Genomic DNA, 13,425 nt, shown 5'->3' with positions numbered 1-13,425 from the left:
GTATAATAAACTATTTAACTAACTATATTTCACTTTGCATCAATAGACAGTGTTCGAGATTAAAAATCAGTATCCCATTTGGATACTAACATTTCAAAATGTGATATGCAACCTGAGAATTTTGTATCCCACTTAAATGAAATTCTTAACAAACTTGGATGACACTGTTCTCATTCTCAGTCTATTGCTACGCCACAATCGAAATGGCAGAATTCATGAAATTCGCAATCAAAGGGCATTGGCAAAAAGATGTGCTGCATCTATTTTTGAGTAATACTGACATAAGTTAATATTTAGCAGTAATCTATAAATGTTTCTTACATTACTAATGATAAATCTACCTGTATCAATATCTTAAATAAAATTTGAAGGGAAGAAACATTGAACAAAAACAATAGCGATTTAGCAGTTTCCAGTCTATTGCTACGCCGCTATTGCTCCAGTGTAGCATTAGACTGCGTACAAGTTGGGTGACGGCATGAGACTGGGTACGAAGTCGAAAATACTGTTACTTAACTTCACCAGTAAATGACGACTTTAATTGTTTCAATGAAAAATAAAAATGCAGGATTGAAAAAACCCAACAACATTATATGGTATCCGGGTGGGATACTGGGTTATTGAAACCTGGTATCCAAAATTAACTTCTAGTATCCCCGGGATATCAAGATACCGTTAATCTCGAACACTGATAGAACAAAATGCAGTTATAGTATTTTTCTCTTTTAAAAAATCCAAAGAAAAAATGCATATTATTAGGCCTATTGGTGGGGTATGTGCGAGAAAAAACGACCACTCACGATACCCAAGTGATAATTTTCTTTTCTTTGGGACTATGTAATTGGTCAGTTTTGTGATTTTAGATGGGAACAAAACAAACTTCTTTTTTATCCCAGAAATATTTTGTGGCAACCATGCTGAATAAACATTTAAATTTACAAGTATTTTAGGTAAATCTGCAGGATTCCTGTGTCATCTGAAACCCTGTATAAAGTGCTTTGGCCATATATAGGTGGGGTTTTTTTTACTTTTAGTATTATTGGTACAAATGTACAGAAGTATAGCTAGTCGATTTTTAACCATGGCTAGTAAATTTTTATAAAATTCTAGAAACCATATTTAAAATTATATTGCAATCTTTTTTCAAGCACAAATTAAAGATGAAAACAAAACATTGTACATGTATACACTAATTATTAAAAAAAGTTACAATCCTTCAAATATAATATTAAAAAAAGTTGAAATTAAATTAAGTATGTACATGTATAGATCTATTTGCTTGCAAATTATTATTATTGATGCATTATAAATCAGTTATTATTACCCCTGCAGTTGTGCAATTGCTTTAAAACACCAGCCGAACTGTAAGTCTTTGGTATACCAGTCATGGTTGAAATGTAAGTCTCATGACCTTAGATAACTGACCAGTCAAAAAGAACTGATGTTTTTCCAATAGGTCTATTATTTTAGATAATATTATATAGGTAATTTACTTAAATCTGAACTTTTGTGGGTTTGCTCAGTTTTCTACCTTTTATGTTTTTTCATTTCAACTTATTTTCGTGCTTATATCCAATTAAGGTTCAAGCGTGCTGTCCTGGGCAAACACCTTGACTACCTGGGCTGTCTGTCCAGGACAGTGGGTTAGTTGGTTAGTGGTTAATGAGATACAAGAGGGTGTAGTCACTGTAGTGGCTATACACCTACTCATTTAGCCCTTAAGAACTCGCTCTGGGTTGGAGCCGGTACTAGCCTGTAGTCCGATGGCTTAACTACTGTGCCACCGAGGCCGGTCTACCTTTTATTACTTGTCATTATCAAAGGAAGAAAAGATAATGTAGAGGGGTTATCTCCCTTGTGCTGTTACCAGTCCATCTATTAAGACATAACTCCTGTACATATAGTTCTAAACCAACTGGTGTCAAACTTTAGCACACAGTTGTCCCAGGGATATGTGGGATGGATGTTTCTATGGAAAAACCTTGTCCATCATTTCTTCTTTTTGTCAGATTCTTCTACAAGTTGAAAGAAAGAAAGAAATGTTTTATTTAATGACGCACTCAACACATTTTATTTACGGTTATATGGCGTCAGACATATGGTTAAGGACCACACACATTTTTTGAGGAAACCGACTGTCGCCACTACATGGGCTACTCTTTCTGATTAGCAGCAAGGGATCTTTTATTTGCGCTTCCCACAGGCAGGATAGCACAAACCATGGCCTTTTTTGAACCAGTTATGGATCACTGGTCGGTGCAAGTGGTTTACACCTACCCATTGAGCCTTGCGGAGCACTCACTCAGGGTTTGGAGTCGGTATCTGGATTAAAAATCCCATGCCTCGACTGGGATCCGAACCCAGTACCTACCAGCCTATAGACCAATGGCCTAACCACGATGCCACCGAGGCCGGTTTCTACAAGTTGAGGTCTTTCAGTTGGTTCAAATAGTTGTCATAATTAACTCTGATCCATAACACAGTTTATATTACATGTATGTATGTATTATTATTAGTGCCCTACCAGTCCAACCGGATGGAACCATACATGTAGGTTTCATCTCTGTCCTTCTGTCTGTCCGTCCATACCATATAGTTTTTTGGATATTTTTTTTTTACAATGCCTCAAGATGATGTTGTTGTTGTTGTAACTGCATTTTAATCATGTTCAAGAAAATGCCCTACATATCTGAAAATTGTTGTTGTTATTATTATTACATACATGTGAATAACTGTACATGTATTAGGCCATTTAAAAAATAGTCGCGGGAGACGGTTGTTTTGTATACTTTCCGTCCACAATATAAAGCTCTCTTTGCTCAGAGAAAACCGAGCAGCAGGCAAACCTCCTGCCCCCATATGACAGCCCAAACTTTCATTAAAAAAAGTTGAGGTGATTTTCTTCTAATTTTGTATTATTATTATTATTATTGTTGTTGTTGTTGCAGCCCAAACACAAGGCCTGGGCTTGTACCAGACAGAATAGCATCCAAATACGGGCAGCAGAAGAAACAGAACAATGCTAATCAAAGCAATAAATCTGCATTTAAACCAGTCAGGGTTCTGGAAAAGGAGAAGCGAGAAGATGGCCTGAGGAAATCTCTAACCAGCAGTAACAAAGGCTTTGCTATGTTGCAGAAGATGGGCTACAAACCGGGAATGGCAATTGGCAAAACAGGTAACCAATGCTTGTTTAGTAAAATGGCTCAGTGGCTGCATGGTTAAACCCAACACTTTTCGTATCACTGTGAGTTTATTGCAGGTAACATTTTGTTATGTATTACATCTGATTTGCTAATCACATTCTAAAATGTTTAATAGAAATAGTACTTGCTAATTAATTTTCAAATACAGTCGAGCACCATTGTGTCGATATTGTGGTGACTGCATAAAAATATTGAGTTTACCAAAAATCAACTCAAATGTTCAATCAAATATGTAAACAAGAATGTACAAACAAGAAAAGTTAGGTTTTTTTTTTAAAATTATTATTGAATCATACATTTTAAAAATTATTTTAGCCAATGTCAATTGTTATCCAGTTAAGAATAAATTAACCAATTGATCAACCAATGAATCGTACCACTGTGCATGTACTGAGTAAAGTTAATCCTCTTTTGCAATATTGAGCCTGCTTATGGCATTTTTTTTAAAAGGTGACTTTTGCAGCAAATAAATATGTCTGAAAGTTATATTTCAAATGTACAAATGTCAAATACTTGTAGATAATGCAGGCCAGATATATTAATTTTGCTGTGGTTGACGAGTTTTACTGATGATAGTTACTGTAGTTTTTATCCAGCGGCACAAAGCACTCCAAACTCACAACAATTTATATCTCAGTGACATGTTCATATATAACAGTGACGCAGGCAGATAACATCTGTGACAAAAAGTTGCTGCCATATGACATGGGAGTATAGGTGGTAGGCCATCGGTGGCACATGCATATTTCACTTAAGTCACACTGTTGGTTACTAGGTGTGTCAATTTAACATTGTCGTCTAGGTCACTGTCAGATTCGAATCTCTTGAATTAGTTACGAGCATAGCTTCACTGAAGAAACAGCGAGATTGCTTGCTTCTTTGTTAAGAAGTATTTCAGCTATCAAAACAAAGTAATCCAATCTCTAGCAGTTGCATTCAGTAACAATCGTCATCTGCTAGTGTTTTCTTTTAATAATTCTTTCCAACAGAATAAATTTTAACACTATTTAATTATTTGATTGAGCAACTTTAACACTGATGAGGACAACTACGCAAGATATTACCACAGTAATTATTGTTTGCTTGCTTAACATAAAAGGCAAATTCTGTGGTTAGATTTGTGGGGTGAAAATGTGTTAAAAACAACCATTGGGTCAGACTTTGCCTGTCGTAATCCATAATAGCGGGGGGCATTTCATGGTATTTGGTCCACTACTATGAAAATATAAATCATTAAATTTTATTCAAAACTTTATATCATTTGAACATAAACACCATAAGGGTCCTGAATATGCAAAATTTGGACATATAAACTACATCAGGGAGACTTTGTAGGCATTTTGGGGGCAAAAAAAATAAATTGTGACGGACGTGACATTCTTTTTTTTTCAGTATTTTTATTAAAAATGTAGAATAAAAAAATTCTTTACCATATTCATAGAAACCTCCATACCCTTGTGAGATGTGCATACAATTTTTAGCAATAAATTATTTAATTAGTGATTTGAATTTTATATTTAATTTGAAATGTCACGTCCGTCACGTTTTTGATACAAAAGTTGGGTTTTTTTTCAAAGTAACAAAGTTAAAAATATAAACTCATATATTTTCCTTCTTCTTTGTGCATTTAAAAAGATGAAGAATTTGATTTTGAAAAATCTTATGTGAAATTGATGAAATTTGAAATTACATTTTGTGACGGACGTGACTTTTTTGTGACGGACGTGACACACGAATATAAATTTCCCAACATTTTGATTGATTAAATGGTGTTCTTCACATTATTCATTACAAAAGTAAGTGATCCATGCTAAGATACTATCTGAAGCACATGTTGTTAACAAGATTTAAGCTAGTCATAGTAGCCAGTTAATCCCTTTAATGTGGCTGTACTCATTAATTTTTACACTATGAGCCAAAGTAGAATATGTGAACATATTGTTTTCCCATTAACTGCAAATCTTGTTAAATAGTTACATGTATGCTCACCTGGACACCCTTAATGGGATTCTGCCACAAATTTGAGGTTTTATTTCATTACAGTCACTTGCTTTGTATAGTGTATAAAATATATGCATGTATGCACTGATTTCTGGGCTTACATGGGTTTGTTTACCAGTTTGAACTCCGTCTATACATGTAGTTAGGTTCATAAACATGATAACAACTAGCAACCAACCTGCTGTACATACTAGTTCAGTAGTTCTTGGCTACAGTCATCATGCCACAACCAGATGCAGAGAGACAACGAAAACACAGAGAAAAAGTAAGACATGATCCAGCAAAAAATGAGGAGGAAAAAAATAAAGACAGAGAGCGAAAAAAACTACAGAGACTGAACAAGAAATTGAATGAACCACAAAAGAAAGAAGAGATATGAAGAGATGCAAGATTCTCCCCAATCTTGAAAACATGGAGAATGATGAAGTCAATGATACAGCTGAAGAAAACTTTGAGGTACAGCCTTCAACATCATCCAGTGATGCAGCTGAGGAAACTTATGTGAACAGTATTAATACTGGTTCTTTTGCACTTGTAAGTTTTAAAAACCAGGAAGTCAGTCAACATTTGTGCTGGACTGATAACAGATACTGATGGTTCAGAAATAGAGGTCTCCTTTCTTCGTGCAAAAGAAAGCAGTAAACAGATTTTTGCCTTTCCAGAGAAAGAGGATAAAGCTTGGGTAATGAAGAATCAAGTTATGGAAGTACTCCCAACACCTTCTATGGATAATCGCAAAAGATACATATTCCCTCAGAGTGTAGCAGTGATAGAATGAACTTGACAAAAACCAGGATTTTTAAGTGAACAAGTGTTGTGAACAATGAAATTTGAAAGATTAATGTATGGAATCGTATTGCGTGCAGGAACATTGAACATTTTCATTTTAACTTGCTTTTAACTTAGATATTTCATTGGCTTAGGATTTTTTATTTTAATGTGCTTGGATTTTCTAGAGGAAATATGAGATACACATGTACATGTATGTTTTCATTTTAATTTTACTTTATTGTACAACATTTTCAAAAAATTAATTCACCATACGGGTAATACATTTCAGTCAGCTGTTGCCTTTATTCTACCAGTATATTATATACATGTATAGCTATGATTTTGTTTACATTAAATAGTTCAATCAGATATCATTACTGTGTTTTGTATCATTATTTCTGTAATTTTATGAAGTAACTTGGTTGATTGACAAAATGTCACGTCACGTCCGTCACAGTACCTTTCTTGATTAATTATTGATTATTAAATTATATCAACTGTCTGTTTATTTTCTTTGTATGTCATTGTAAAACAACCTGGTGACCTAACAAAATGATACTTGGGATTTAAAATAGAAGAAATAGGAGAGCAGAGTTTCTTGGTTGAATTTGAACAAAAATATTTTGTGTCCAAATGATGTCACGTCCGTCACACTCATTAATATGTAATTTATTCCAAAAATACTAGTACAAAATAAAAAAATTCTTGGGTGAAATAAACATCATGCATATGGTTTTTATTAACACAAAATATACAGAAAAGTACACACAAGTTTTTGTAGAAATGTAGTTTTATGGTGTCAAAATGTCACGTCCGTCACAAAAAATTACCATGAAATACCAGAGTATTTTTATTATTAAGTGAAAAGAATATATTCATGGCCTTTAAAATATTGGTGGGGCTTCACTGTAATATTATTATAGTAAGTTGATAATTGCAGAAACATTCTTTAAAAGGTCAGTGAAAATGTCTTTAAAAATCACATAGTTGCCATGGTCATTAATGAAGTATTTGAATCCTGTAGTCTTTGTTCAAAAGGTGTAAATCAAGCGAAGAAATATTTATTTAAGCTTTATTTGAGAGAGCATATTAAATAGACAAATTAAGTGATCAGTAAGGCATTTATAATACATATACTATACCTGCTAGATATTCCTTAGAAAAATATTTAGATACAAATCCTGAATCTAAAATTTAGAATTAAAAAATGAATATAATATTTACAACCACTCAACTATACAGGTGAGAATCAGGTAGTTTGAAATAGAAATGTATGCTCTGGGCATGAATAGTGATTTCATCCCAGATTACTGCTAAAGAAATCAACCCAAGTCCATAATCAACACTATGTAGCTACTAATTAAAACACTGGACTGCATGTAAGCTAATTAATCAATTTTGTTTGTGCCAATTTTGTTTATAAGTGTTTAATAACTTGCAATAGTAATTTGAAGCTCAACAATTTTTATGTGTTTAAATGTAAAACAAAATTTTCAAGCATGCCTCTGCCAAAATGTTTTTAAGGTGATTAGAGAATTTTGACAGGCTATCAAAATAAAGTACGTCATACTATTTTTTTAAAAATAACAAGTTTTTGACAGGTGCAGAACATTTTAAAATCTGACTAAGAGCTGTTGTTTGGTATCGCCATGTTACCTGATGATGTTGGGCGCCAGGATTTGTCATAGACTGACCCAATCAGCTGAGACACATTGGTGTAGTCACAGCGCACGTTATACCAGTACTTGGCAGGTAGTTTCTCGCAGATGATTGTCCAAGGGGAGGTCTTGCTTACCAGCGGGTCCTTATCTGGGACAGAAACCTTCCTCCTCTTGAGGTCTCACTGTGTCTCCACTACCGGGGGAACAACAACAGGTGGAGGCGATGATGGGCTGGCCGGTGTGTCAGTGACGATCACCTGGCTTGTCTCCATCGATGTAGGTGCTGATTTAGGTGGGATCACCGCTGGCAGTTTACCTGTCAGTTTTGGTCCCCATTCTGCTCCTGTTGCTAGTCGCACTTGATGTCGACGGAGGTGACAATGCAGAAGGGACCACCCCTGACAGTTTAGCTGCTGGCTTTGGTCCCCCCTGAGGTGCCCCTGTCTGTACTCTTGACTTTGTTGGTCGCAGTCCAGGTGGGACCACCCCTGACGGTTGAGCCGTCTATTTTGGTCACCCTGTGCTGCCTTCATGATGCAACGTCTTCTCAGCTTATTCTGGCGACGTGGCCTATTGTCCCTGTAAACAAGGGTTACAATAGCCGCATTCCTGTCATGTTGAACTCGAAACTTGATGACAGTGATGTTCTCAACAGACAACTTCATCCTGTTAGAGCTAGAGTAGAAGTGAAATAGTAATCAGCTTGTCACCAATGGATTAACAAGATTTCTCCCTTGAGGTTTTGGCAATAGGTAGTTATCTCCCTTGCATTGAGATTTGGGCCTGCTTCATATTCATTTGTGTTTAAAAACCAAAATATATACAGACAAATCAAATTCATATTGAGAGATCATGTTTAAATACTGTCATAAATGACTTCTTAATGGCGATTCGACTGTATAATATTTAATTTTCCAGGCAGCGGCCGCATGGAGCCAGTTCCTATTGAGGTAAAGTTTGGTCGAGGTGGTTTGGGTAAAGAAGCAGACCTAAAGAGAAAGCAGACTAACAGAATTATGATGGCCACTGTGAGACGGGACAAGAGACAGAAGTTTGAGGTTGAGCAGCATGACCAGTTCATACAGAGGCGGAGAGAGGTGCAGGTCGACCGCAGAACGGAAAATGATCTCTGCAAGAGCCAGAAAGTGTGTGAGCAGTTAGATTCTCAGAAGGTGTGTAGCTCATCTTTACAAAATCCATGTTTGTCAACAAGGGCATAGGCTGGGGGGTTGGATGACCCTCTTCAACAATCCTCCTCTTTTTTTTTTTAAATGCTATTCATAAAGGAAAAATGTAGACAAAAGGCAAGGAACATTTTGTTGAGTATCGCCTTACAATTTGCTATACATGTTTCAGAGATTGCTACACAATTTTAAAATATTAAACATCATCCATTAAAGGCTTTTGTAGGAGATATCGCTGGCACTATAATCTTGATTGGTCAAATTTTAATCACAAGACAATGTTTTGTTATGTCACTGTTTGTTTCAGCGCTAAACCTACCATTAGTGATGTCACACCACTGCCTTTCTTCTAGTTAACGAGTCTACCGCTGATATTCAACCCACATTCTGACATTGTTTACAACTGTCGCAAATGAAAAGAATGATAATGGATGATAAAAAGAATACCCCCCTCATGTCTTGTGATATCATAATTTATCAGCATACTTTTATCAATAATAAATTATGATATCACAAGACACTCGGGGAGTATCCTCCATGTAGTTGCTAATCAATTTTCAATTGACTACAAATATCACTAATTAAGATTTTGAAGAGAAAATGTTCCCTGAAAGGGTCTGTTAGGTTCACATTCGAACCTCCCTAGGTGCAGACCATGCTGCACCCCTGATCAACACTTAGGACTTTGTCTAATCTCTGCTTACACACCTCCCAGATGTTATTTAATACTTCAAGTTTTCTCTTTTTTAAGTGTTTTCTCTTTTTTAAGTGTTTTCTCTATTATACTCTGATTTAGGATATATACTCTTGTGCCTTCCCCGTCTATTTTGACTATAAATGACAAATTGCAATAATTTTTATCTGTCATCATCATATTACTTATCTAATAATGAGGTTTCATTACAATTCAGGATTAGAATAAAGCTAACTGTTTTTTAAACTACAGTACTTAAATGTGAATCTCCTCGTTTTGACAACCAAATCAAATTCTTTACTTACATTTGGTAACTAGAAAGTTGCTTGTAGTATTATTTACATTTGAAACTACAGTGATAGAACTGTTAACATTTCTGGTGGTATGTGCTCTAAAGCTGCAACAATTCACTGCTGCACGGAATACAGGCTATCCGTGATACATATTCGTTATTAGCTATCCAAAGAACAGAATATATTTGTTGTTTTTAGTTGTTGTTGTTGTTGTTTTCAGGTTCCGCTGTGTTTTGAATAGATTGTTCTGTTAAATACTTGCTGGATGTCACTTGAATTTTGTAAATCTATATGAAAGAAATGTGATAACATTTATATTAGAATATTAAAAAAATGTATTGATTTGTCAATCAACAGCTTGATTCCATTTGCCACATGATGTTTATCACTTACCAAGGGTACTTAATAATATGGACCTGGAAATTAATTAACAACCACCCTGACTTTGGGAAGTAACTTATATTTCACAACGAACTGTGACTATTTAATTGACCCATTCCATGTAAATTGCTATTTTTTGTGGAGATATAGCATGTAACATGATCACACAAAAGTTAAGACATAATTTTATCCTAATTTAATGTGTAATGTTAAAAGGGAAATGAAATGTGTCAATGTGGGTGAAAATGTAGGTAAATTAACTATGGGACTGGCGATAATTTGAAATGATTTGCAGAAGTGTTTTGTTGTTGTCATGCTCGAACAAGGTCCAGAGTGTTAGAAAATCTTCAAAACTTCAGTATCTGGTGTAATCCCCACCGACGCAGATGACCACTTCAATATGTCTTCTCATACCCTGGCCCAGACGTTGGATCTGACGTGAGATCGCCCGCCATTCCTGTTGCAATGCTGCTGACAATTCTGCAAAATTTTGGACTGGAGGATCTTTCTGACGTATTCTTTGACCCAGAATATCCCACAAGTTCTCAATCGGATTGAGATCGGGGCTTCCTGCCGGCCAAGTGTCAGAATGACCATATTTTTTATGTCCAATAGCTGATGATAAGATAAAAAATCAATGTGCTCTAGTGGCGTTGTTAAATAAAACAAACTTTACTTTTTTTTGTGCCGACCAAGCAGTGGTAGTAATTGCATTTCGCTGTAGGAAATCCATTACTGCACACGTTCGATAGGATCTAGCATTGTTATCCATAAACACTGGTCCCGTGGCCAAAGCATGGTTGTCAGAGTGAGGGACGACAATGGCTTCCAGGATGTCCCTCTGATATCTTGGCCCATTAAGATTGCCTGCAACAGTGACCAGATCCAACTTACAATTATGTGAAACACATCCTCAGTCACAGAACCACCGCCAAATGGAATGGTTTTCTGGAGGTTTTTGGTGGCATAGGCGTTATTTGGTTACCTCCAGACACAAGTTCTTCCATCAGTCATATGCAGAAGAAAGTGGCTTTCATCAGACCAATGAATCTTTCTCCAGGATGCAAGATTCCATCTATGGCATACCTGACACCATGCTAAACGTTCTGCTTTGTGTGCTGGTGTCAGAAGGGGACGTTTGATAAGCCTCCTGGCTCGGTACCCAGCGGTCTTCAGCCGATTCCTTACGGTCCTCGTTGACATTGCCCTGTTGGGAATCCAGTTATCTCTCAAGATCTTGCTGCTGGAAAAAGGAAGATGTCGAACAAGTCTTAACAACGCTCTGTCTTCTCGTGGAGATATTTTACGAGGTTGTCCTGGATGGTTCCTGTCCTTGACATCATTGGTTTGTTGGTGTTTTCGTACAAGTCAACTATGTAATTACAGTATGATTCTGACCCAACTGACGCCAAATTTGCCTGCATGACAATCCCGCATTATTCATCCCATAATCTGCCACCTAGTGGCAATGGACAGTTTTCGGTGAACTGTTAGACGCTTATTAAGCACAAAAGGAAAATTATTTTCCGAAAACAAGCATAAAACTTAATTGAACAAAAACTTGGTTTTCCCACATGTGAGGGTAGTTTTCTGCATGTGCTATTTGTGTGGGTTCTTGACTGGAAACGACAGTATGGAGCGTGGGAAGGGACATCACATTTACAGTATTAATATTGCCTGGCTACCACCCGTAATTATAATTTGGTGACAATATAAATTGGGTGGCACTTAATTAATTTTCAGGTGTATATATAATTTGAAGTGGAGACAGTGTATATTATAATATTGTTAAACAGTAATATTGTTCTATAAGCTGGCAGACTAGTAGAAATTTTCGTGGGCTAGTAAAGTTTAGTTGGTTCTGGTCTGGCAGGCTAGTGAAATATTTTCTATTTCTGCACCCCTGTATGTCTGAGTAATAGGTGACAGTGTGTGCATGTATATCGGTTGTGGGGAGGGGATTGTTGCTGTAATTTGGATGTTCCAGAGTTGCTGTTGGTAACCTGATAACTCGATACCAACAGACAGGTCGGACATCGGACAGGCCAAGAACGGGTAGACCACGTGTCACAACTCAACAGGATGACCGATACCTACAAACATTACACCTATGTAATCGTTTTCTGGCGGTGATGCCATCAGCAGCAATGGCATTCGGCCACCGTGTGAGTAGACACACCGTGTCAAGAAGATTACGTGCTGCTGGTATCAGAGCCTACAGACCCTACCATGGGACCACATTGACAGACCAACACTGTCAGCTTAGACTACGATGGGCCAGGCATGTGATTCGTGATTGGTGAAGGGTTCTCTTTTCTGATGAGAGTAGGTTCTGCTTGTTCCGTGGGGATGGGAGAATAAGAGTGTATCAGCGTAGAGGAGAATGTACAGCCCGTTGTTGCGTTAATGAAGTCGAACCTTTCGGAGGTGGTAGTGTGATGGTGTGGGGAGACATCTGTGGCGAACAGACCACTGAACTTGTCATCATTGATGGCCATCTGAAGGCTCAACGTTACAGGGATGAAGTGCTAAGACCAGTTGTTATGCCATTCCTACAGCAACAGCCTCAAGGGATCATGTTCCAGCAGGATAATGCGAGACCTCACATTGCTCGCATTGTTCAGGACTTCCTCTATCAGAACAACGTTAACGTCTTGCCATGGCCTGCACGCTCTTCAGACATGACACCTATATAGAACATCTTTGGGACTACCTTGATCACCAGATTCGACAGAGACAACAGCCCCCACTCAACAGACAACAACTGCAACAATCCCTAGTTGAGGAATGGCGACGCATCCCGAATGATGTAATCAGAAGGCTGACTACATCTATGCAAAGACGTGTGCATGCATGTATCCAAGCTCACATGGGGTCACACACGTTATTAGAGACATTATCGAGTCTGAAATACCTCATTTTGCTCGATTTCATTGGGTGACATTTCAGTGTAAATTTGGTTTTTGACCCCACGTGTAACTTTCACGTTATGACATAATTGTTACCTGCAGTCACGTTGCTTTTGTTGATGATTTACATTTGGTATTGAACTATTAAATAATATCACAAATAATGTTATTCTTATTATTTGCCGTTTCCCCACAAATTCAAATATAATACTTGTAAAGTTTCTTTTGGCCATGAGTATATATATATATTAACAGATGGGACTGGTTAATATGTGTAGCCTACATGTATATAAAGACCTTTCCCTACATTATACAATTGAAATAA

General features: G+C 36.8%; 1 protein-coding gene across 1 annotated transcript in view; it reads left to right on the top strand.

Moving 5' to 3' along the window:
* Positions 1 to 13,425, top strand: part of LOC121370667 (G patch domain-containing protein 11-like) — a 32,506-nt gene that overhangs the window by 1,572 nt on the left and 17,509 nt on the right. Inside the window, exons 2-3 of the mRNA XM_041496056.1 lie at positions 2,949 to 3,178; positions 8,558 to 8,811. Of these exons, the coding sequence (XP_041351990.1) occupies positions 2,949 to 3,178; positions 8,558 to 8,811 (484 nt within the window). The remainder of the gene's footprint in view (positions 1 to 2,948; positions 3,179 to 8,557; positions 8,812 to 13,425) is intronic.

The sequence above is a fragment of the Gigantopelta aegis genome, chromosome 4 (assembly GCF_016097555.1).
Source record: "Gigantopelta aegis isolate Gae_Host chromosome 4, Gae_host_genome, whole genome shotgun sequence".
Lineage (NCBI taxonomy): Eukaryota > Metazoa > Mollusca > Gastropoda > Neomphalida > Peltospiridae > Gigantopelta > Gigantopelta aegis.
This window is presented reverse-complemented; position numbering and strand designations above follow the sequence as displayed.